At 39.3% G+C, this 25,423-nt stretch overlaps 1 protein-coding gene and 1 pseudogene across 15 annotated transcripts in view; both read left to right on the top strand.

Annotated features, from left to right (window-relative positions):
* Positions 1-25,423, top strand: part of AIG1 (androgen induced 1) — a 200,822-nt gene that overhangs the window by 61,676 nt on the left and 113,723 nt on the right. For 14 of the 15 annotated variants that reach the window (XR_008557239.1, XM_054722151.1, XM_054722150.1 and 11 more), the window contains one exon: positions 6,847-6,948. Coding sequence is in view for 14 of the 15 variants with exons in the window: in XM_054722151.1 (XP_054578126.1) it covers positions 6,847-6,948 (102 nt within the window). In the remaining variant the exon portion in view is untranslated. Of the gene's footprint in view, positions 1-6,846; positions 6,949-10,502; positions 10,598-25,423 lie in introns of those variants that run through there. The other variant, XM_028141135.2, reaches the window with a different exon arrangement.
* LOC114231153 (small nucleolar RNA SNORA3/SNORA45 family) lies at positions 3,148-3,290 on the top strand (annotated as a pseudogene).

The following is a 25,423-nucleotide window of genomic DNA, read 5'->3' as shown; positions in this document are numbered from 1 at the left end:
GTCTTCCTCTGCCCTGGTTCAGTTTTCCAGTACTTGGCAGACTTTTTAAAAGAGTGATGCTTGGATTAAGGGTGCTTCTTACTTCTAGTGGTTTCATTCATGTTTCTCATTATCCTTATTCTTGGTTGATTTCTAGAAAGAGAGCCTTTAGTCTTTCATCTTGGTCTAGAAGTCCAAAGAAGGATTATTGTAGGATGATGGAAGACTTAAACAAGTGAAGGGGGAACTAAGTAATAGAAGATCTGAGAAGGGGTGGGCTAGAAGAATAATCTTAGAAAGAATGGCATATGAAGGGCATATCTTCCTCACTGACAGGAGGACAAAAATGTAGGGAGAACATAAAAGATACATTCGAGGTCAATAGGAAGAAAATTGAAGGTGTGAAAGAGTGCTTGTTCCTATGGAAGATGTGGGGTCTGACACAGATGAGAAGCAGCATTGCACCTTTATTCATTTTTTTCAGCACTTTTTTTTGAATCATAAACATGTTCTATGCCTGGAAGTGGGGAAATAGCAATGAAGAAGACAGATAAATTATTATTCTCTGAGACTTTACTTTCTCATAAAAGAGCCAGGCAATGAACAATTGGACAACAACAAGAGGCTATTTTTAAAAATCAGGGTCTATGATAGAAAATAATGGAGCAGAAGAGTCACTAGCAAGGTTTCCATGAAGACCTGAAGGAACAGAGAATCTAGCCATGTGAAAATGGGGGAACAGCATTCCTGACGTAAAGAATAGAAAATGCTATGGTCCTGAGGCAGGAAAGAGCTTAATGAGTTTTAAGAACAATCAAATTGCCAATTGGAGCTTATGGAGCAAGAGTGAATATGGTAGAAGCTTAGGTTGGAAAGGCAAGCACCAAATCACATGGGCACTTATAGGAGTTGGGTTTTTATTCCCACATTACTTATTCAGTCAGGAGAGTAAATAATGACCTAAATGTATGTAAATATGGCTAAATGGTAAATTCTACTAAAAAGATTATAGTTGAAAAAGGCATAACATCAACATGTGCTTTGGAAACTCTCTAAATGGAGATACTGGTTTTAAGATAAGTTGAGCAGAATGCACAGCGTAAAGTGTATAATGTTACAGCTTCATAATTGCAAGTAGAGGAATTCCATGTCACACTTCTTGAAATGAGCACTAGAAGTCAGTCGTACTCTGGAACAAAAGGTAGTGCAATACTAGTATCAGAAGGCCCTAGGCTTCACTATTCATTCTGAATTTGAGGGTACGGCTGAGGGAAGTCAGCCAGGAGGAGACCACTTTCTGAGTCAGGATCTCCTAGATTTTGAAAGTGAGTAAATAGGGGCCATGATAAAATGAGACATTCACCCTGTGTGGGACCACCTGAAACAGCCAGCTAGCATCCAGAACACAATTTATTCTCATGCTTTGTGTGTTTGGAAAGAGAAATCACAACTGGGAACTTGTCTAAATATTACTGCTCAGCAACAGTATGATCATGGAAAGAGTTGATGGGAAAGAAAACATGAATAGGAAATTTGGAAGCAAAGTAGAGCCCACTTGCAATCAGTATGTGGTAAAGTCTTGAGTACTAGTAAATTTGTTTTAAAGGGGAAAGTAATTCCATAGGATCATGTCATGTTGAAGCTATAGACTTTAAAGATATATTAATTTATTTCTCCCTACCTTTTTTCTCCTTCCTTCCTTCAACAGTAGATGTTTGAGATTATGTTAAATGGCCTTTACATACCAATCTATAGATAAGTAGCTTTTCCCTTTAGCCTCCTTTGTGGCACTATTCTCTGCAGCATCCTTTGCATTCTGATGTTTTACTGAATTCCCAAGAATTCCTCACTGGTCAATAAAGCTTCTTCACAGAAGCAGGCTAATGTTGATCAGCTTCAGCTTCTACTAGACCTCATATGAGAGACTCCTTACAGAATGTGACAAAAGGTGAATCCAGTTTTCCTTAGGTTTCATTTTGAACAGTCCCAGGGGTTCAAATGAGGCCTCAATGACTTGCTGTGACACAGGTATTTTTGTCTGGGACACTTGAAGGACTGGAAAGTGACAGTGCTCCTTTCACTCTCAGTTCAAGTACAGTATTCTGGTCCTGGCAGCTGACAAGCAGCAGGTGTGTGCTGAGGAATAGCTGGCCATTGGCCCTGGCCAGGGAAGGAGCTTCTTCACAACAGTGGAAGGTTTCACTATCCCCTAGCCCCGTGGTCGGCAAACTCATTAGTCAACAGAGCCAAATATCAACAGTACAACGATTGAAATTTCTTTTGAGAGCCAATTTTTTTAAACTTAAACTTCTTTTAACACTACTTCTTCAAAATAGACTCGCCCAGGCCGTGGTATTTTGTGGAAGAGCCACACTCAAGGGGCCAAAGGCCGCATGTGGCTCACGAGCTGCAGTTTGCCGACCACGGCCCTAGCCTGTCCAAGAGCACCTATTTTTGTTTCCTATCTGTGCCCTGGTAGTAAAGCTCAAACTTATTTTGGGCTTGCTGATGACCATACTTCCAAGAGGATATCAGTGCAGGGAAGCCAAGAAGCTACCATCTGTACTGTGTTTATATCTCAAGAATTATTTGAAGGTTGATTACGCAGCTGTGCCTCTTGACCTTCTAGTGTTACACTAAGAAAGGTGACTAACACTTTCTTGAAAGTCACTTCACTTTTAATAACCCATGTAATTCCTTCATCATATGTTAGAGGTCATGGAATTGACTAGATTGCACTATTAAGTATTGATCCCACAATGCTTTACATGTGGAGGCACACTGAATGATCATTCATGGTGAACAGAAAATGGCTCTCATCTGCGGTAAATGATTAACAACCAGTTCTCCAAGGGAAAAATACCTGCTCTGTAGTATTTGCTGATTTCCATAGTGGAATATTAAGAACAACTTTATAAATTCAAAAACTTAGATGAAATGGAGACATTCCACAAAGTGTAACTCAAGAAAAAAAATAGAAAACCCAGAAATTCTATATCTATTAAAGAACTTGAATTCACATTTAAATCCCACAAGAAAAGCTACAAATCCAGATATCTCTACTAGAAAAGCATATCAAATAGACAAGGAAGAAATCTTGCACAAAGTTCTTTAGAAAATAGAGAGAAAACTTCCCAAACTATCTTTTGAGGCCAGCATTATCCTGTTACCAAAATTAGAAAAAGACAGCATGAGAAAAGAAAACTAGATCATTGTCCTGGTGTGCTAGAGTTCTCGGAGAGAATCTGCTGGTCTTGATTCACTGACTCGGGCAGTAAGTGCCCTTGGTAGTGCCCAGATCAGAAATATAGGGGGGGGGGGGGGGGGCGGTGGGGAAACTAGATCAATAAAGGTGAAAAACAAATCCTAACAAAATATCAGCAAGGAGAATCCAGTTATATCTAAAAATTATAATACATAATTACCAAGAATTAAAAGTTGGCTTAACATTAAAAATCGATCAATGTAATTTATCATATTAACAGAATAAAGGAGAAAAACTACATGATTACCTTAAAATACCCAGCAAACCAGCACTCATTCATTACAGACATAAATTAACAATAGATGAGATATTCCTCAACTTGGTAAAAGGCATGTAAGAAAAACCTGCAGCTAAGGTCAAATTTAAATGTTGAAAATGACAAGTGCTGGCGAGGATGCGGAGAAAAAGGAACCCTCGTGCACTGCTGGTGGGAATGCAGACTGGTGCAACCACTGTGGAGAACAGTATGGAGCTTCCTCAAAAAACTAAAAATGGAACTCCCATTTAACCCAGTGATCCCATTTCTAGGAATATATCCCAAGAAATAAGTGAAATAAGCCAGTCAGAGAAAGATAAATATCACACGATCTTACTCATTTATGGGATATAATGATCAACATAAACTGATGAACAAAAACAGATCCAGAGACAGAGAAACATCAATCAGACCATCAAACCTCAGAGGGAAGGTAGGGGAGGTTGGGGGTAAGGGGAAGAGATCAACCAAAGGACTTGTATGCATGCATATAAGCCTAACCAATGGACACAGACAACAGGGGGATGAGGGGATGAGTAGGGAGGATGTGGCGGGGGGATAATGGGGGAATAAAGTAACACCTTAATCAATAAAGAAATTTTTTAAAAAAGGAAAAAAATTAAATGTTGAAAGACTTAACTAACACTTTCCCTAAGATAAGGAAGGAGGCAAGCATGCTCACTCTTAATCACATCTAATGAACATTTTGTTGAAGGTCATAGGTTGTGCAATAAGAAAAGAAAAGGCAATAAAAGGTATATAACTTATAAAGGAAGAAGAAAAACTGTCTTTATTTGCAGATCATGCACATATAAAAATCTAAAACACTTTATAAAATTCTCAAACTACTAACTGAATTGAACAAATGTCAACATACAAAAATCATTTGTATTCCTATATACTGGCAACAACGAATTTAATACTATATGAAATAGTATAAAAATCAAATGCTTAGTGATAGATTTAAAAAATATGTGCAAGATCTATATATACTGAAGACGACAAACATTGAGAAATTAAAGATCTAAATAAATGGAGATATAAATTATGTTCATGGGCTAAAGACTTAATATTGTTAAGATGTCATTTCTTCCCAAGCTGAATATATTGATTCAATAGTGATAATCAGAACTCTAGCAGGATATTTTTATAGAAATTACTACGCTGAGATTCTAAAACTTAATAGGAAATGCAAAGGACTTAAAATAGCCAAAGCAATTTTGGAAAGAACAGAGAGAGAACATGTGTTAAGCAGAATCCTAAAATGACCCCAAGATTCCACTCCCCCTCCTATTCCTGCTGAGAGGCCAGTATAATTCCTTCTCCTTGAGTGTGGGAGGGGCCTGTGAATATGATGGAATTTCACTTTCATGATTAGGTTATATTATATGGCAAAGGTAAGAGGATTTCCTCCTGTTGCTCCATCTAGGATTGAAATGGCGTCTTGCCTGTGTGGATCCCAGCGTAAAACTTTTGTTCTCACCCTACAGAAACAAATGCCTCTTAACCATCTCTCAGGTCAGGGGATACATTTCACAATCAACCCCTGCGGTCAGACCTAGGACAGAGGCCACATAGGCCCCGAGGCATACTTGTGTCTCTGGGAATTCCAGGGTCGTGGTTTCCTGGGATGTATTCGAGAAGAGGAGGGGTGCAGGTTCTAGCTAGACAAGCCACTCAGCCCTGGGATCGCCTCACTCCTTGGTAAGGAAGGAGGCTCAAGGTGGCTAGAGCAGGGCCTTCCAAAGCAGGACATTTCAAACTCTTATGTGCATATGAATGACCCCAGGCATTTATTGAAATGCAGGATCAAAACACATCAGGATGGGAGGTGGTATTCTGCACATCTAACAAGCTCTCCGGTGCTGCTGATCCATGGACCCCACTTTGTTAGCAAGGCTGTAGCTTGTAGGTCTGCAGGCAGGTGACACTGAGAGCTACTATATTTGAAGTCTGTAGTGGAATGAATAAACTAAAATTGTGGATAATTCAAAAATTATGTATTATACTTGTAACGACCCTAATGATAAGAACAGATTTTTTTTTCTTTTTTCATCTTGTACACTTATCAACTGAGTGAAAATAGTTCACCCAAAAGCAGGTAAATAACTGGGACCCCACTCATACTAAAATTATGTGTATAATCTACATTTGTATATTGTAGTTATCATTCAGTATGTTTTATAAAAGAATAAATGTTCATAATATCCTAGGTTTTAAGGGTGATTATTTTTCAGGCAAGATAATCCATGTAGTAATTGAGATAACTTGGAATAGAAATTTGGAACCCATTTGATTACTAGCCTTGAGCTATAACCACCAGGGGTTTTATAAAACTTGGCATTAAAATATTTATTATTTTTATTAATAAAATGTGGGGACATGGATGACATAAGAAATGAGATGTAAATTGTTTCTGTTGAATATTCATGATGCATTTTATCATTCTCTAGTATTTATTGGTTGAGATATAACTCTACAGAGACTTTGATCAATCCTCCCTCTGGGATCAAAAGCTACATTCATTGACTATGTATAAAAGCATCCACTTTTTCTTTTAAATTCTATGCTGAAGGTTAAGACCTTGGGCCATTCTTTTCTTTATTGTATCTGAACTTATTCTCCCATCATTAGTTTGAAGAAAAAATGATAATAAATTGAGTACTCTACTCTCTTTTGATTATTATGTTGCTGATGGGTCAAAATCCACCTCTGGGACCCAGATGAACTGACAAGAGAATTAGGAATCTTCCTTTGTCCTCCATACGATCTTCTTCTCAGAGCAGCCAAAGCCCCTGTTTAGGGTACATAAATTAATACATTTGCTCGCAATGTGACTTTGGGACATTTTATAGCAGTGATTCTAATGTAGTTAGTGGTGAAATAGAAACTTGAGAATGCAAAGATTAATTTAAACCACATGATGAGTTCAAGGAAAAGGGACATCCACTACAGATTCTTGAATGTGTGCTAACCCTGTACAGTGGAGAATGGGATCCAAAACCACCAGTGAACTTTTAAACCCTCTTGAGAGGAATCAAACCAACCCAATTAGCCCTGGGAGGGAGCTATTGCAGACAACAGACAGACCATTTCTCTCCCCCTCAGAAAGATTCCTCTGCCTGAAAAAACACAATTGAGAGATCAGGGAAAGAGGAGGGCCTCCAACCATTACCACTAATGGCGTGAAGTTAGAACTGTCTTTCTGGTCATTAGCGGGTTTACTGATTTGTCTTTCATTATAGATTACAAATACTGTTGGGTTCTTTGAACAATAGTTAATTAACAAATTGTATGTTGTGGATAATTAGTGAATTTGAAATAAAGGATTTCTTTTCCCTTCCAGTTTGTTGTAGTGGTGTTCTGGATCATTTATGCCTATGACAGAGAGATGATTTACCCGAAGTTGCTTGATAATTTTATCCCAGGGTGGCTGAACCACGGAATGGTGAGTCAACTAAAACAAATGATAACTTTTTTTTTAATCTATTAAGTGCTAACTTAGGCTTTCCATAGACTCTCTAAATAGCTTTGAAATGTTGGAAGTTATAATGCAATTAGAACTAAAGAAGAATACTGAGTGTAAATAAAATAATGTCTTCCCATGAAATTGAGTCACTACTAAAACTATGCAGTACATGAATCCACAGTTTATAAGAGGCACTGTTGGTGTTAGATAATACAACTAGCTTAATCTGGGATGAATTTGCACCATTGAAAGGCTCGTCCACTCTTGGAGCCTGAGAATCAATTCCCACCTGACGACTACTGACACTCTGCTCCTCCTCCACTCTCATCAGTGGGATTGTTCTGGAAGTAACTGCATATTGTACTGGAGAATTTCTCCCGGAGGAGCAACAGGCTATTCTGTTTCCTGGGAGATGGGCATTGGAGGTGTCCTTAGGAGTGGCTGCCTTGGCAGGGTCTGCCCATCCCAGGGTATTTGCCTGCGGCTGCTAGGTCTTTTCCTTCTCCTCGGTCTAATTCTTTCTGATGCTTTAGCCATTGTGTTGCCTTCCCAAGTTTCAAATCAAATACTTTGGATGGTTTTCACATTACTTTACAAGATTTGAAGAGATATTGTCTGCAAAGAAACATTCCCTTTCTGCTTTGGAATTGAGCACAATTTTGGTAGTAACTAAGAAGCCTGCACTTTTTTGGTTACAGCAATGTTTAGACTGTCACTGGGTGCTCCTGGAGAAAAGGGCAACCCATCACAGAAATTATAGGGGAGCGAAGAGCTAGATATAGTGTCTTAAGTCCAAAATAACAGTTTGCTCCCTGCCCCAATTTTGGTATGGTTTAAGAAAAGTGGTGTGTACTAACAAATAAATATTATTATGCTGAATGGCTTTGATCAATCCTTTTGTAAGCCTCTTTGTCAAAAGTGGCACATCTCAGAAAACTAGTTTATTTGAGCCCAATAGAGCACACTGTTGAAGGATTAACATGGCACCTCTAGTCTGATTCCCAAGAAATCAGCTAGGTCTTACTGCTTCACGTTAGCCATCTAAGGGGCCTGACTTGGTTACTCTGCCCCTCTTTACCTAACTTTCTACTTTACTTGATTGTGAAAGCTCTTTCATGACTCCATGTCTTTGCAATCCTCCGCCCCATATGCTCTTCCCATCCTTGGCTGGGAAACTACTGCTCATCTTGCTAGCTTAGATAACATCTCTAAGAAGTCTTGCCTCAGTCTCCCAAATCAAGTTAGCTCTTCTGTAATTGGTGCTTGCACAGCACCTTCATATCTCTACTCACACTTCTGTTTCCCCCACAAAAATCCTACACTCCCAGATCAAAACAGCAGCCTTCAAATCCTAAGCACTCTGCCCAACTCCTGGCTTATTGTAGGATCAATACATATTTGTAAGATTGATGAATGAATTCAGTATTGCCAGTTTCTATAATTCCGTGCCAGTCGATACTAGTAGCTATTATTTTTGAGAACTTACTGTGTGCCAGGCATTCTATAGTGGTTATATCATTTAATTTTCACATGGGTACTATGAATGAGGAAGTATTATCCTTTTACAGATGAAGACACTTAAGCTCAGAAAGTTTCTGATACTGGAAGGGACTTAGCTGAGAACTAATGGTGTATCATGTGCTTAGAAGTATAGTCCTTGACTATTTGGATCCCTCAGTTGAACAATATTACCTTTGGGCCATAGAATGAATCACCACCTTTGCAGACCTTGGCACTATTTAATGCTTCTGACGAACGGTTTATTGAGCATGTAGGCAGCCATTAGAACTTCAATTTGAGTCTCTTCATTTTCCCTTGATTCACTTGAATGGGTTAAAATTCTCTCTCATGGAGGCAAACACTGCATGGAAATGCAGGGAGGATTTCAGTGCCACAAATATTTAGGAAAAGGGTAAGATAAATTTATTAGCATATCAAATCCTCAGATAATTTGAGCTCAATAGACTCTTTTACAATGAGTTTTGTGTCTTAGTAGAGAAAAATGACCCTTTCTTTGATTTTTTTCATGTTTTAATTCATGGTTCTAGAGATCCGAACAAGTTGCATATGGTAACTGAGGAATATTTACCTTACTCTAAATTTGTATATATGAAAATTTAAATACAATATGGCTAAAACATGATGCTATTTTAAATTGGCAATTAAAATATGAACATTAAATATTAGAACCATGAATAATTACATTTTTATAAAATGTGTAATAAGATTTATGAAATTTTAAAAAATTAAGTAAACATTTTTAGCTTTATAAAATTTTATTTAAAAGTTTAATAAGTAATTATAATTTGTACTTGCTTTTAATTTTAATAGACATTTTGAATATTTAATTTAAAAATAGAAAAATAATTCAATTAAAAATTTATATTTTGATGAAAACAGTTAAATTGTGGACACTTTGATTATAATTACATTTCATGTTTAATTAATGTTAGATTTAGCTTAGAGTAATACTATCAGTAGAGCTCAAATTTCATTAATTTATTGAAATAAAGACAAGAAAATAAAATTTTAAAATATTTATACTTATATTAAATACTTTATATTCATATTTGTCATTTATTTTTATTTGCCTTTATTTTATTACTCATCTAATCACATATTTCCTATTTTGTTGTATGAAAATATATCTAACAAGGTAGGATTATAAAACATATTTTTTAACACTTTACTAGCTTAATTTGTAACTTCTAGATATTTCTGCAAATGGTTTATGGCCCATGAGGCCTATTTGCTGTTGCCTGTTTATATTTTTGTAACTACAGGAATTCCTAGAGAGAATGCAGCCTGTACTTATTATGTGTAGGTCACATTCATTGTTTGCAGAGGCTCAACATAATTTCCAGGGATCTGGAGCCCTGAACCACAGACCTCAGATGCAGTTTATAAGCCCATCATGTCACCATTTCAGAAGACATTATTAAGTCAGTCTGAAATTTACAGCATTTAAACTTCCCAGCACAAGATTAGCCAGAAACGAACATAAGGGGAAACTCACAGAATCTGAAATTCACAGGGGTTTCATTTTGATATGCACTAAAGTTGCCAGAAGTTAGACATGATTATAATGAAAGGCAAGTATTCTATCATTTCCTTCCCACTCCACTCTCTGCCTCTTTTTTCTCAGCGAGTAATCTTAGATTTACGGAAGAGAAGAGGAAATAGGTAAATAGATGAGTTAGAAAACTATTACACCCTTGGTGTGTAACCACTAAATTATCTCCAGACTCCATGAAAATAGCACCAAAAAGAAAGAATTTTAACTTATTACAATTAAAATATAAGCATATAAATATGGCAAATTTAAATGGAGTCAGTTCAGTGTCCAAAATAAAAAACCCATCTATCCTGGAAGCCCTAATTATCTTTGTATTCCCAGCAATTCAAAAAAACATGGTGTCCATAAGGCATTCACTTAGTGTTGACAATAAAGATGTTTGTTGTGCATTTGCTTTTGAAACTTGGAAGAATGTCAGGTTTACATTTATATCCTTCTACCACCTTTCTATCCTCAGTCCACTGATGACCAGACAAAAGAAAAACAGAGATGATATCAGCAAATGAATCAGTTTCTAAATTGTAATGAGAATGGTTAGACAGTTGTGTGAAGGTTCTGCAATGTGGGGCTGCAGGGAGGGTCTGCATCCCCCCCCCGCCCCCCACTCAGGTATTTATTGAATACCTATGCTATGCAAAGCACCCTGCTATGCTCTGGGTGGTTACAGGATGAGAAAAGCACTTGCCGTTTTAGAGGATGGAAATGGCACGTGTGAAGTAGAGGAAGGTAAGTAGGAAAACAGAGTAGTTCCCAACAGGCTGCATTCACTCTGACAAGGAGAAGCAGTAACTTTTTCTGGCTTGTTGCAAAAATAGAACCCTGAACCTTTCTCTTCTGCTGATTAAAGTTTTACAGCATTGCCCATGGAGTAAATATACATTAAAAGCAATAAATAAATAAATATTTATACTCCAGTATTATTGCAGACTCTCACTAATGCTGTAACAGGAAAACAACAACAATGAGACAGTGTCTCTGCTTACCAAAGACCTAATTAATGTTTATAAAGTGCTTTGAGATTGCCAAGCACTGTGGAAGGTTAGGATATTATTATTATTACCACAGATCTTTCAGCAGACATGACCTAGATATTCTTATAATCACAGCAGGAGTTGTTCATTCCCCATATACTTTATAAGGAGAGAAAAAAAAAATGCACCCCACCTCTCTTCATGCTTGATTTGTCAGTTGTTCTTCTTATATGTAACTGATCCTCAAAAGAACCTTAATTTAGGCAACTATTTATTCTGTTCAGTATTATTTTGACATTTGGTAATTACTAAAGTTTTTGTACATCTGTCTTTCCCAGAAGAAAAGGCATTAAATGCTGCTTGTATGATCATTGGTTTTGCAGGAACTCAGCTTTGACATTATTCTTTTGGTAAATTTCCAGTTCAGGGATACGCAGATTATGCATTTCAGTACCATAGAGCCTGTACCACTCTGATATTTTACAAAATAAGCTGTTGGTTGAGAGAAGACCATTGTAAACATTCCAAATGAAAAAAACTGACCTTTCTCAGTTTTCCCAATATATTCTAAAGTAGCTAGAAGATATCTGGAAATTTTTAAAAATAAAAGTTCAGACTGGAACAGAGGTCAGAAATTTCTTGGGAACCTCTTTCTAAGACTCCCAGTGGACCTCCCAAAGAAAACAAATAAGACCCCAAGACCCAGGATAAAGGAGAGTAATGTTCACTGTGAGGCAGACACTTTCAGCAATGATGCATACTGTTCTCGGGTGTAAGGTTTTTTTTCATATTTAATTTTATTGATCATAGCTTCTTCCATTGCAAATTTTTACTTGTGGTCATTAGTTCTACCAAGACCAATTCTACTGTCAGATTTTGCTGATCTAAATTTTGACATGAAGTTTTGATTATTCTATTAAAATCAGTAATCGGCTTTAAAGTATTTAATTTTAACCGTTGCCATTTTTACTGTTTATTTATTTCTAACAAAAATATTGTACATTGGAGAAAATGTATTTTTTAAACTGATGTTTGAGAAAACTTTGAACCCTTTAGGAGGTAGAGAGACCAAGAGAGTTTTCCAGGTTCACACATAAAATGCTTAGAAGTTGCATCTCCATCCTAACAAGTCAAAAGCTGAAGAGACTGAAAAATCCACATCTCTTCTTGTGTCCTTAAGAGGGGGAGGACACAGGGAAAACTCCAAGATTGGAGAGACAGACAGGCATATATAAAGAATAATAACGTACTGGAGCAGAGATTCATTGTGAGATTTACCCCCAGGAGCTCGACTGGGTCCCCATAGTAAATATCTGAGAAAAATCTCCTGCTTCCAGCACTGTCTGGGGAAAAGCAATCATTTTTAAATACACTGGAGCATCCTGTTTTTAACAAGGTCTGCCCTCAGGTGAAGCTAACCACAGCCTAAGTTGTTGTGCTAGAGGATGTATCAATAGAGTCCTTGGAAAACTGAAAAGTAAAGAGAACAAATACTGAAAAAATAGACCAGAATATGCAAGGACTGTGGGCCAACTACAAAAAAAAATAGTATAATACATGCATGATGAGATTACCAGGAGGAGAAGAAAGAGGAAGGGACCAAAAAAATAAGACTGAGAATTTCCCTCAAATTGTCAGACACCAAACCACAGAGTCAGGAAGCTCAGGAAACACCAAGTCAGATAAATACCAAAAAATCTACACCTAGACATATTGTTTTTAAATACCGGAAATAAGAAATAAAGAAAAACTCCTGAAAGATGCAAGAGAAATCCAGAGAATTGGTGAGAGAAATAGGACCTAGAGAGAAGCTAAAATGGGGAAGGGGAAAAGAGAGGAGAAAAGAAAATAGATTAATGCCATGGGTGAGAAGAGAGATGGCTCCAGAAAGGAGGGATATCAGTAAGGAGATGGGAAGAAGACTGGGGGAAATAAAGTTTAAAATGTCCTAGGTTAAAGAAGGCACAATGGCCAAGTCAAACAGTTTTCATGCCATATCTCTTCCATGGCTCTTTGAAGTTTGGGGATTAACTTTTTTTCCCTGCAGTGCTTGGTATAGGGCTCGGCATATTATAGGTACTCAGTAACTATTTTATGAATCAACTAGAGGCCCGGTGCACGGATTCGTGCACCTGTGGGGTCCCTCACCATGGACTGCGGGGATCAGGCCAAAACCCGCAGTCCATCAGCCCCCAAAGGATGTAGTAGTGCACGAAGCGAAGCGGCAGGCGGCCTGGGAGGAGCTCAAGCCCAGGCCAGGCGCCACAATGCTCCTACTCATCCCAGCCCTGCTCTGCCTGCTGCTGCTGCTCAGTAGGCTCACTGACGCTCCGCTGCGGTCTCTATGCCTATCCTAGGGCGATACTGGAGTGCCCATGACTGAGAAGCAGCCTCGGGCTCGCACCCAGTCAGTCCCAATGCCGTCCCAATCCTAGTCCTGGTCCGGATGGGGGAGGGGCACGCAGGGGGAGTGTCCATGAGAGAAGCTTGCACCACTGCAGCTGTGCTCACCAACTGTGAGCCCAGTATCTGGCGCCCGTTGGTCAGCTGAGTGGTGCTGCTGCTGTGGGAGTGCACTAACCACCAGGGGGCAGCTCCAGCTTTGAGCGTCTGCTCCCTGGTAGTCAGTGTGCATCATAGCGACCAGTCGAATGGTCAAAAGGTCTCTTGGGCTTTTATATGTATAGATGGATGTTAGTTGATTGAGCTGGCTTACTTACTGTTCCTTAGACACATCAAGTACCCTCCTGCCTTGGAATGCTGTCTGCCGGAAATCTGCTTGGCTTACTCCTTCACCTCCTTGAAGTCTTTGCTCAAAATCACCTTCTCAGTCCATTAAGCACTACAACAACCCCCAAAGCCCTCCAGAGTTCCTTATCCTGCTCTTTATCCCTCTCAAGGCACCTATCATCCTTGACATATTACATAATTTTACTTATATGTTGTATTTGTGCCTTATTGTCCATCTTCCTCTGCTAGAATATAATTTCCATAAGGCAAAGATCTTTGGTTTAGTTATTGAGTTATCCCAAGCACTTAGAACAGTGTCTCCACATAATGGGCAATCAATGAATATTTGTTACAATATTCCATGTCCATGCTTTCTCTTGTTCTCTTTTCCTCCACTCTTTATCTTTTCTTTTCCTAATAATTGACAGAAAATGCAATCCAAACCATTCACTGCTTTCCTTACCTGTATTTTACTTCACTCTTCAATCACAGCTGCACTGCAGCAAAATCCTGCATACATGGCTTGCTTCCCCCCCCTCAGAAGGTCTTATTGTTTGGTACATGTCATGTTATTATTACTGCTCAAGAAGGGCTGAATTTATGAGTAAAAGAACACATCATGGGTGCCTGAAACAACTAAGAGCTACAGGCCAGTTATATAATAACCTGAATCAAATTTATTGAAAAGCTTTTCCATATATTGATTATTTCATCTGAGTATTAGTTATTTTTTCTCTAGGGTAAGAGTCAGTTGCTTTTTAAAGCCATTTCCTGCCATCACAAATTCCTTTGTAGAACTACTTTTTTATGCAAGGGTAGAATTCAAGGCTAATAATATTTGGTTTATTCTCTGCCCTTTTTCTTGCTACATTTAATAGATGAGCAGGCCCAGCAGTAGTGTGAGTTCATCAAAAGGTCTGTAAGTCATATTCAGATGTTTTTGGGTCAGCAAAACCCAAAGTGTGGTTTACTCAAGTCTTTTACCCCTAATCCTTAAATCCATCGATATTTCAAAGTAAACTTAATTCATATGTTTCTCATTCATTTGCCCTTAGTCAGGGGAGGGGATGGGGCAGGGAGGAAGGTATTGTCTTAGGAACTGGCTTCCTTCTTCACTACCACAGACAGATCATTCATTAGCCACAGACCCAACTCCTTGGCAGAAGTCTATTCCTTTATCCTTTCCAGTTCCCTTTAAACTGAAGCTTCAACCTCAGCAAGCATCAGTGATAGCTGCCAAGGAAAGTGAAGTGGAAAAAAGCTGCATTTTCTATCATGGAAGCACAGAATTCCAGAATCTTAAACTTGGGAAGTGATTCTAAAGATCATCTTATCCGTATGCCATGTCACACTTTAATCACCTGAACAACATCCTGGCAAATTCCCTTTCATTTACTGCTTGAGCATCTCCAGTGATGGAGCTTCCACAGTGGGCCACAACCATGAGCCTTCAGCTATAAAAAGACTGTTGCAAGGAACTGAGTCTTCTGTTCAAGTTTCAATCTGCCCAGTCCCTTCATCTATGCTGCAGGATTCAAACTCCAGTCCTATTTGTTCTCATGTTCTCTTCCAAGAGAGAGAACTCTCCCTCATGATTTCGCTCTCTGCCATACATGGGTCATTCCTGAATCTGTACTTCCTGGTCCACCTTCCCAAGGAGCATCACACTCTGCATTTGACACAATCTTGAGATGAATAAATTGAAACAAACTCATTACATTAACCCCTCCTCTAAATCTCATTACTCATCTCATGTTGCCATCTTACTAATGGCAGGATGCATCTACAAGCTCCTTTTTCTACCACATCTCCCACAGTTAACAATTCCTATCAGATGTAGCTCCATAGTAGCTCCAACATCTGCCTAAGCCTCCTCACTTCCACCATCCCTTCTTTTGTTCTAGGTGTCATTATCTCTCAACTGGCAACAGGCTTATCTCACATCTCTCTGCCCCCTCAATGTCTATCTCCTCACCACATCTTTCGCCACATTACTGCCTCAGTTACCTTTCTAGGATATTCGAAGTTCTGATGATTTCTTGCTACATTCCTTTCTTAGACATCAACTATGAATGAAGCCATCCTCAGTCTTCTAGGCATCTGAGGGCCTTCTCAGTGCACCCAGAACACCTTGTTCATACACCTGTGATTCCTCTTATCACATTGTTTGGTTACTATTTATTTACATGTTTACTCTTCCAATGGCCTATGAGGCCATAAAGGGCCGCAACTGTTTGTGGGTTTTCTTCATCTTTTTCTCCAGAACCTAGCATAATGTCTGGCATTTAGTGCATAGTCAGCAAATATTTATTGAAGAAATGGTATACAGGCAATTCACCATCATGCTCATCTGACCAGGCTTGTCTAGATTCATTTTTACAATTTCATATGATTTGACAGGTGCACAGCAAAGTGATTTAGCCATTGTCCTTGCTTATTAATGTTGTCCAAGCTTTAACATTTTTGGTAGTTCTATGATACTCTAAATTAAAACTTCCACATGATTCTTACCTGATCATTGCATGGTTAAGCTAAAACTTAAAGTTGTTATTATTTTCATTTTTATACACAAAATGTAAGACCCTTATATGTATATCTAGCGAATTCCATCTTGTTAAACCCAATGTGAATAGAGGATCAGCTCTGGGGAAGGCACAGTACTAAGAACTTGAGGAAAACTGAATGGATTTAATAAAATCACATTTTATTTCTTTTGAATTGTCCCAAAGTTTATGCCTTTGAGTTGAAGAAACTTTGAAGGTTACACTCTGGGTAAAGTCAGTAACAAAACAATTGACTTTTCAGAGCAGTAAATTTTAACCACATTGTAGCCATGCTTGAGAGAAGTGTTGAGTCTGAAGGTCAAAACAAGTATTTAGATAAAGATGATATATGTGGTGGCAGAAGGGTCGGGTGGGCAGCAGTAATGAAAATAAAAACTATTTCCATTTTTCAGGATGGAGAAACAGGACAATAATTAAATATGCATAGTTGAGAGACGGTTCTGTGATAAGGGATCTTGTAAGGAAAAAGGGCAGGGGCTAGGAGTTGGCAACAAGTGAATGGTGCCCTAGGGACAAAACTTACGTGTGAAGGAGAGGTGTTGCTTTCCCCAAGTTGGCTGGATTCTATATATCTAGAGGTCCTGAGGGGGCATTGTGTCAGTCATGCTTAGCTAAAGTGGGAAAAGAAACTTCTGAGTCCAAAATTATTGTTCCAAATCCTTACGTTGGCTCCGGATCATGGAGATAACAAGAGTGGGTTGATGGTCTCCTGCATCCTCCTCTTATCTGCTTGCTTCTTTTAAATTATGTAGGAAAATGGTTAGCTAAAGATAATCAAGGAAAGCAATCCACTAGAATATGTCTAACCCAATTTATTTTATATTTGATTCTAAATCTAAGCTACCGAATCTATCTCCAAACTGCCTGGCCCCTTAAGGATACTGGCTAACTTCCCTGAGCCCATTTATACCTCTTCTAAAGGTGAGGCTGCTCCAGGATGTCTCCAGGATCCCCCTCTGCTAACTTGTGGCTAAAACAGAACTCCAGCCAGACCTGCCAAGCCCCCTCCAAGCTGCCCTTCAGGACATTCCAGTACCGAGTGTCCACTCCCCACCTCATTTCCCTGTCAAAACGCTATTCTCAGTCCACTCATGCATCAGTCCTCTCCTTACATTATAGAACTGTCTCTTGTTTACGAGCCTCTTTACCCAATATGAACCTCTGCTATAGCATCCTTGCACTGTACTTGCAGTTTGTTGGCACATTTCTCTGGAATAGGTGTTCTTTGGGGGCAAGAGTTTGGTCTCCTCATCATATTCCCATCATCTGACTCAGCACGCCTGGCACCTAGCAGGTCTCAGAAAATGTTTTTTAAAGAGTGAATGAATAAATGATGAAGTGAATAAATTTCTATCATATTTTCTTAATCTCTCAGGCTGGAACACTTAGCTGTGACACTTTCTGAAAAGGAAATAAGATTATATTTTCTCTAAGTGAACTTAGGCTGGTACCTATAGTCACTGTTTAATTTTCTAAATTCCATACCCTTGTCCTTCAGTGGCCTATTCTAGAACCTTATAGCATTCTTGTCAAGCTTACTGGCTTATAATTTTCAGGATCAGTCTTCCCTTTTGAATAGCAGAACTACATCTATTGGCCTCCAAATGTCCAGCATAGTAATTTGTCCAAGTTCACATGGCTTGTCAGTGGACAAGTTGGGAGCAGAATGCCGAGGACCTGTCTCCATGGAACTTCATTAACATCTAGTTATAAAGAAGTCTTTAAACATGAATTGTCATTATATTTCACCAAACATATTTCCTTAGGACACTAATAAATATTCCTGGCATTGTAGATTATTTTTATTTTCATCTAAGCAAGAATGATTATATCCTATTGTTTTACCATACCCAGAGAATGAGCTTGCACTTGATCCAATGAAGATGTGCTTTAAACCAGATGCAAGGATTAGCCAATTGGTGGAAATGTTTCCCCTTAATAAAACCCCTCTCATCCTTATCAAGTGCATTAATTTTTGTGACCTGATAATATATCTAATAATCCTATACATCCACTAGAGGCCCGATTTGTGCAAGAATGGGCCTTCCTTCCCCTGGCTGCCAGCACCGCCTTCACTCTGGCCTGAGCCGCCTTTCCGCCTTCCCATGCTGCCCAGAGGCCCCAGAGTGGCTGGGGCCATGTGGAACACCTGCGTCTTCACCATGGCAACGACGCAAGCATCCCACCCCACCCCCGGCCGCTTGGCGCCTGTGTATGCAAATTAACCTGCCATCTTTGTTGGGTTAATTTGCATATTTACTCCTGATTGGCTGGTGGATGTCATGAAGGTATAGTCAATTTGCATCTTACTCTTTTATTAGTGTAGATGTGCTGCTGCTCACATTGCTGCTATCTGTATGAGTAGGATAAAAAGATTGATGTTAGCAAACATTCTTTCTATACCCACCCTGCTGCCATTACCATACACACAAAAGATTGTCTTTTTTGCTCCATTCTCTTTCTCATACCAGATTAACCCAAAAAGACCCACTCTGTTTCTGGAAGTTGTGCTTCTATAGATGCAGACATGTGAGTCACCTAGAAAGAGGGACTGAGCCAAATGATTTCTCAAGTGTTCTCTGGTTTCAGTTTGTTGTGGGAATTCATGAGGTTGTCCATGGAGGTACACAGCACAATGCCTGCCACATAGTAAGACTAATAAATATAAATCCTTGAAAATAGGATAGAATAGCATAGGACAAGATTATATAAGATGAGATGGAAGGTTCCCTATAGCTAATGATTTTCACTTATTATCATATAACAAATAACAAGTCAGTGTCAAACCCTGTCTAAAACTTCAAGGAAAAATGCACTGGTGGAAATACTATATTTTTAGCAATACTGAATTTATATATACTCCTAAAGTAAAAAATTAATGAAATTCCTTCAAAGCTTATATAAAATGTAAGATAGTTATCCTTTGACATATAATGCAAATCATCTTACTTATTTTTAAGCATTTCCCCCCAGTTGCACCTATCAAAAGAATGTCGCTTAAAATCTGAATTTGACTGCTAATATTCACACATATGGCAAATATGAACTAATCAAACCACAGATATTTTGCTGCATTCCATGGTGTCTCATTTATTTGTTTAATTTGCAGCTATAGCAACTAGATTCCACCACTTTAGGCTTTTACACAGAGACCTACAGTCTGATCAGCTTGGTTGAAGTTTGGCACTCAGCATTATACTCAATTGAAGACATATGCACAAACTCACCACATTTTTAAAGCTGGTTTTCACACAGGGCCGATATGTAATATTTGCATAAAATATGAAAAGCAACCTTCTCCATGGATAATAGGCAATTAAAAGATGTTTTGACCTTCTCTTCTGTAACATTTCAAATCTTAAAGTTTTCTTGGCATGCTTCTCAAAAGCCCATCTGACTTTGAAGCAGCCTGCCTCTCCACAGAAAGCTCACTCCAGCAATGACTAATGGATTGACCTGGTGCCATGCTAGTGCTGCTCCACGCATGCTGCTCTGCACAAGACGAGCACTTGGAAATGACCTTGAAACAGAGTGTTGCCAAGTTAATGAAATATGGCCCTTCAAGAAGTGACATTTCACAAGCAACTTACAGAAGGGTATTCACAGCATTGTCAAAGCTCAGCCTCTCAAATTTGGTGTTTGGTTTACCAAGAGTGTTTAACATACACAAGGAATGATGCTCCCTCTTAATTTTAGTTGCACTTTGTAACAGGTTGGAAAAATTAGGTAACGGAGAAAATTGGCATTCTAGTGTTGTTTCTTTTAGGTGTTTTCTTTTCAAATTTTTGCTGAAAGAACAGAAGATGCCCAAAGGGTAAAGGTGTAGTTAGTGGAAAAAGAGAAGACGGTAGGGAGAAGTACCTCTCTGTATCTGTGAACTGCCCAGTTGATATGACTCCATCCCACCAGATTTAGGCTCCAAGAGAGGAGCATTGCACATCCATATAGTAACGTGTCGTAGTTGAAAAATGCTCACTGATGTTGACAGCAGTTGTTGCTATATGTGTTTGTGTTGGTGCACAATGTCTCCTTTCAATTACGCTTCTCATGCTGGTGACGTTGGCTGACATTTTAGGATCTGGATAACAGAGCTGTGCTTTAACTTATTTGGTGTCCGTGATCAGTCTCCTGGATTGACATGACTTTGGAACATCCCCCTCTGCTTCCCTCCCTGTGACCTTGCTTCCATACCCTTGAGGAGGTTAAGACAAGCTAAGGTCAGAGCAGTCAAGGTGGGGTGTTGGAAGAATACTGGGGAGCAAGTCATACTCTCTGAAGTCATTCTTAATTATCTTAAGCTCGCTCTCAGGTTTTTATACAAAGTTAGACTTAATACTTCTTAAGAAGAAGAAGGAGGAGGAGGAGGAGGAGGAGGAGAGAAGAAGAAGAAGAATTAGAAGAAGAATTAGAAGAAGAATTAGAAGAAGAAGAACAAGAAGAAGGAGGAGGAGGAGGAGGAGGAGGAGGAGGAGGAGGACATTCAGCCCTTCTCGAGCATTCCAAGGAGGAGGAGGAGGAGGAGGAGGAGGAGGAGGAGGAGGAGGAGGAGGAGGAAGACATTCAGCCCTTCTCGAGCATTCCAAGCAGACTATAGAAGACCTCTGGCCTTTCTTATTTTTAAAATGCTGATAATCCTCACTTAGAAATCCTGGGAAATATACATCTATAAGATCAGGGCAACATACTGTCAACACCAACTTCCCAGAACATTCCTTCTTACTTCATCTGGATTTTTCAATAAGTAATTTGATATTTCTGTAAGTTTATACTGGAATCACTAAAATGAGGGCATTTTTTCCTTATACGCGCAAGCCTTCCAGACTCATCATTGTGTAGAGTTACATAAGTAAGCCTTTCAACTAAGCTAAAAATCTAAATTATAGAATGTACTTGTTGCAAAACTTCATATTTTATACAGTAACATTTTAAAACCAATGACACATTTGCAAAACAGTTTTTTTGTAGAGTAATTCATATTGAAGTCAAGCTTGGTGATGCTACATATTATATGATAAATTATTTGCTTGTGATTTTTTTCCCCCTGGTTGCCTGTTTTTGGTATTGCTCGAATGGTTCTGACATAGGAAATTCAGAAAATTTCCATTATATTACCTTATTTTCTTTATCTACCTATATTTAGGGTGATTTGCTTTAAATTATAGCACACACCTTATTTTTTCACTTTTAAATGTTTTCTAAGTGGAGAACATGTTTTCCCAAATAGACCTCATTTTTAATTTAGAGCTCTCTCATATTAATATGCCTAATTTTTAATGTATTTCCTAAAACACTTCTTAAATAAAGGATGGGGTAGGCAGGAGAGGGGAGACTGAAGAAGGGGTGAGAAAAAGAGAGAGAAATGTAGCAGGGAATATCAACCATCAGATATAACATGACTTCCGGTACTTAATATCATAGATCATAGATCATGGAAATCAAGGTCCAGTATAAAATGAGAAGCCCCAGGCCAACGAGATTTGACCCCTAAGAATCCTTTGTCCTTGCCCTTCTGCTAATTTCAGCACTGAGCACTACCTTTCTCCTCCTGGTGATAGTTTTTACTTCTCTTTTCAGTAGACATTTCAGATATGAAGTAAAGAGCTTATCATTAGTCTAGTCAGACAATATGTTTGCCTTTAAGCTATATTCACAGTTTCACCATTCCTAAATTTTAGATTCATATGAGATTCTTTATGTGTATGTGAATGGAATGGAAAACATTTTCTTATGAAAAGCTTTATTCTGAATCCTCCCAGAGCTTCCCCCAATTGAACAGGGGCCTTCTTTTTAAAGCCATCATGTTATTTTAACATGATGGCACTTTGTCCTGTTTGCTTTCATTGCAAAATATCTGACATTTTCTTTGTACCTTCATATATATTTATACTAGAATACACAATTGAAAAAATATGATCTTGTATTAGTCAGGATTCTCCAGAGAAATAGAATCAATAGGACATGTGTCTATAATAAGGAATTGGCTCATGTGATCTTGGGAGACACCTGGAGAGCCCATCAGAAACCAGGTTCTCAGGTTTTCATCCAAGTTGAAAACCTGAGAACCAGAAGAGGCAATGTAGTAGGTTCTAGTCTAACTCTTAAGACCAAAGTCAGGAGTACAGTGATGTCCCAGCTTTAAAAAGTCAGGTAGAGAAAAAAGCCAGCAAATACTCCCTGAGTCAGCCTTTCTTTCTCTTCAGGCCTTTGATGGATTGCATGAGGCCCACCCCCATTGGGAAGGGCAATCTGCTTCATTCAGCCTACTGATCCAGATGTTAATCTCATCCAGAATCACCTAGTCATACCCAGAGTAATGTTTAACCAAATGCCTGGGCACCCCATGGACTAGTCAAGTTGACCTGTAAAATTAACAATCACAGATCCCCATTGAAACTCCTCTTTTCCTTCAAGAACAACTCCACTTATAGAGGTCTGCAGAATGTCTTCCTCCTTCCATGCCATGAAAGTTGTACACTTGTTGGTCAACCCTGCTGGGCCCAGGTCTTAAAGGTTCTGATTGGTTCAGTCTGAGATGGGACCCGCGCGTCATGAGTATTTTTTTAATGCTTCCTTACATGGTTCTGAGGCATAGCCAAGTTTGAGAACCCTCAAATTTGTCTCTAGGCTTCTTTGGAGTCAATGGAAAAACACAAGAGGAAAGTCACCTTGGTTGATGGCTGGAGCTGAGCTGAGCTGAGGATATGGCATACAGACAAACCTGGTTAAATGTGCATAACCAGGTTAACTTAACCATAATGAGCTGATTACAAGGTGGCATCTCTGCCTTGGTTTATACCAGGATAAAATACTGGCTCCATCCCAGGATTCTAGGAAAAATGAATCAATATTAACATTTCTTAAGAGATTAAAAGCATAATGCATGTGTCAATTATTATTAATCATTGCAAATATTTATGGAGTTAAATTGTCTGTAACTAATTAGAGATGGCAGTTAACAGGGGATATGAGTTTCCTCTGAGTTATATGAAACAAAATATAAATCTTTTATATAACTCTATTTCCTACAGAAAGGATTTTTTTGCTTGTTAGGTGGGATTTTTTAAGTTTTATTTTATTTTCTTGGATCTCATTACTTTTCCATAAATCCTATAAACAGAATTACAGTGAGGTGAGTCATAATCTTAACACTTTTTTGAAGGTTTGTGTTTTTTTTCCCACCAATGCAGCTTGGAATATGAAGGGTTTTTGTGTTGTTGTTTTTTTAACTGCATTTGAAAAACATGAGAAAGGAAACGAAAGAAAGGAAAGGAAGGAGGCAAGGAAGGAAGGAGAGAAAAGGAGGAAGGAAAAAAGGGGAGGAAGAAAAGAAGGAAAGAGGGAGAGAAGGCACAAAATATTTCACTTTAGATTACATTTTTTAACTTAATGACATTATAAAGATAAGATGTTCATGGTATCTCATGGATATGTTGTAGACAACCTTGAAATACAAGTGAGTTTAGATTTCAGAAGTTCATGAGCCAGTCATTGGGAACTGGGAACATATTTCCCCACAGAAATTTTGTTTTATAAGTGGTAATTAATTTTTGAGGCAAGCTCATAAACTCTCCTCATTCTGTTTTGAAGCCAAAAGATGGTGCATTTATAGTGATAAATAGTAGACTATACTATTAAAAACTTGTAGAGCTAAAGAACATAAAAGAAATAAAATCCATGGTGGAGTAGCTTAAAACTTTTCACTTAAATGCTGGTGCTGGAGGGTAAGCAGATTTAATTTGAGGAGCCAGAAGATGTTCAAACATCTAATGTTGATATTTGAGAGTGCCAGTCAATGGAGCAAAAGCCATTCTTTCTTGAGGATCTCTGCAGCCACGCATATGTTTTAGGCTGAGCACCAAAAAACAACACACTTAGACCATATTAATAAATCCTCAATGAAAACCTTTCCTTTCTACAACAAAAATCGATGGATCACATACTGTGTGTGACATGCTCCTTACCTCTTATGCCAGAAGGAAAGCAGGAAAAACCCCTCTCCTTGTGGAGCTTAAAATCCAACAGATGAGACAGCCACATAATTATACTGATAGATGACCTATGATTCATCCATTTTTATGAAAAAAACTAGAGGCCAAGTGCACAAAATTCATGCACAGGGTGGGGAGGGGTGTCCCTCAGCCCAGCCTGCACCCTCTCCAATCTGGGACCCCTCAAGGGCAGTCGGACATCCCTCTCACAATCCAGGACTGCAGGCTCCCAACTGCTTGCCTGCCTGCCTTCCTGATTGCCCCTAACCGCTTCTGCCTGCCAGCCTGATCACCCCTTAACCACTCCCCTGCCAGTCTGATTGATGCCTAACTGCTCCCCTGCCATCCTGTTTGCCCCTAACTGCCCTCCCCTGCAGGCCTGGTCACCCCTAACTGCCCTCCCCTGCAGGCCTGGTTCCCCCCCCAACTGCTCTCCCCTGCAGGCCTGGATCCCCCCCAACTGCCCTTCCCTGCAGGCCTAGTCACCCCCAACTGCCCTCCCCTGCTGGCCATCTTGTGGTGGCCATCTTGTGTCCACATGGGGGCAGGATCTTTGACCACATGGGGGCAGCCATCTTGTGTGTAGGAGTGATGGTCAATCTGCATATTACTCTTTTATTAGATAGGATAGAGGCCTGGTGCATGGGTGGGGGCCATCTGGTTTGCCCTGAACGGTGTCCCGGAGCAGAGTGGGGGTTCCCTTGGGGCATGGGGCGGCTGGGCGAGGGGCCTGTGGTGGTTTGCAGGCCAGCCATGCAAGTGGAGGCCCTGGTATTTGGAATTTATTTATCTTCTACAATTGAAACTCTGTAGCCTTAAGCGAAGGCCAAGGCAGGCCAGGGCTGCAGAAGCTTGGCTTCCTCCATCACCGGGGGCAACCCTAGCCTCCTGCTCTCTCCAACTCCCCGGCTGCCACCATTTTTGTTGGGATTTATTTATCTTCTATAATTGAAACTTTGTAGCCTGGAGTGGAGGCCTGGGCTGGCCAGGGTGTGGGGAAAGCTTGGCTTCCTCCATCGCCAGGGAAACCCAAGCCTCCCTCCTGCTCTCTCTGTGGCCGCAGCCATCTTGGGTTAATTTGCATACTAGCTCCTGATTGGCTGGTGGGTGTGGCTTGTGGGTGTA

Source organism: Eptesicus fuscus, chromosome 10 (assembly GCF_027574615.1).
Source record: "Eptesicus fuscus isolate TK198812 chromosome 10, DD_ASM_mEF_20220401, whole genome shotgun sequence".
In the NCBI taxonomy this organism is placed as follows: domain Eukaryota; kingdom Metazoa; phylum Chordata; class Mammalia; order Chiroptera; family Vespertilionidae; genus Eptesicus; species Eptesicus fuscus.
This window is presented reverse-complemented; position numbering and strand designations above follow the sequence as displayed.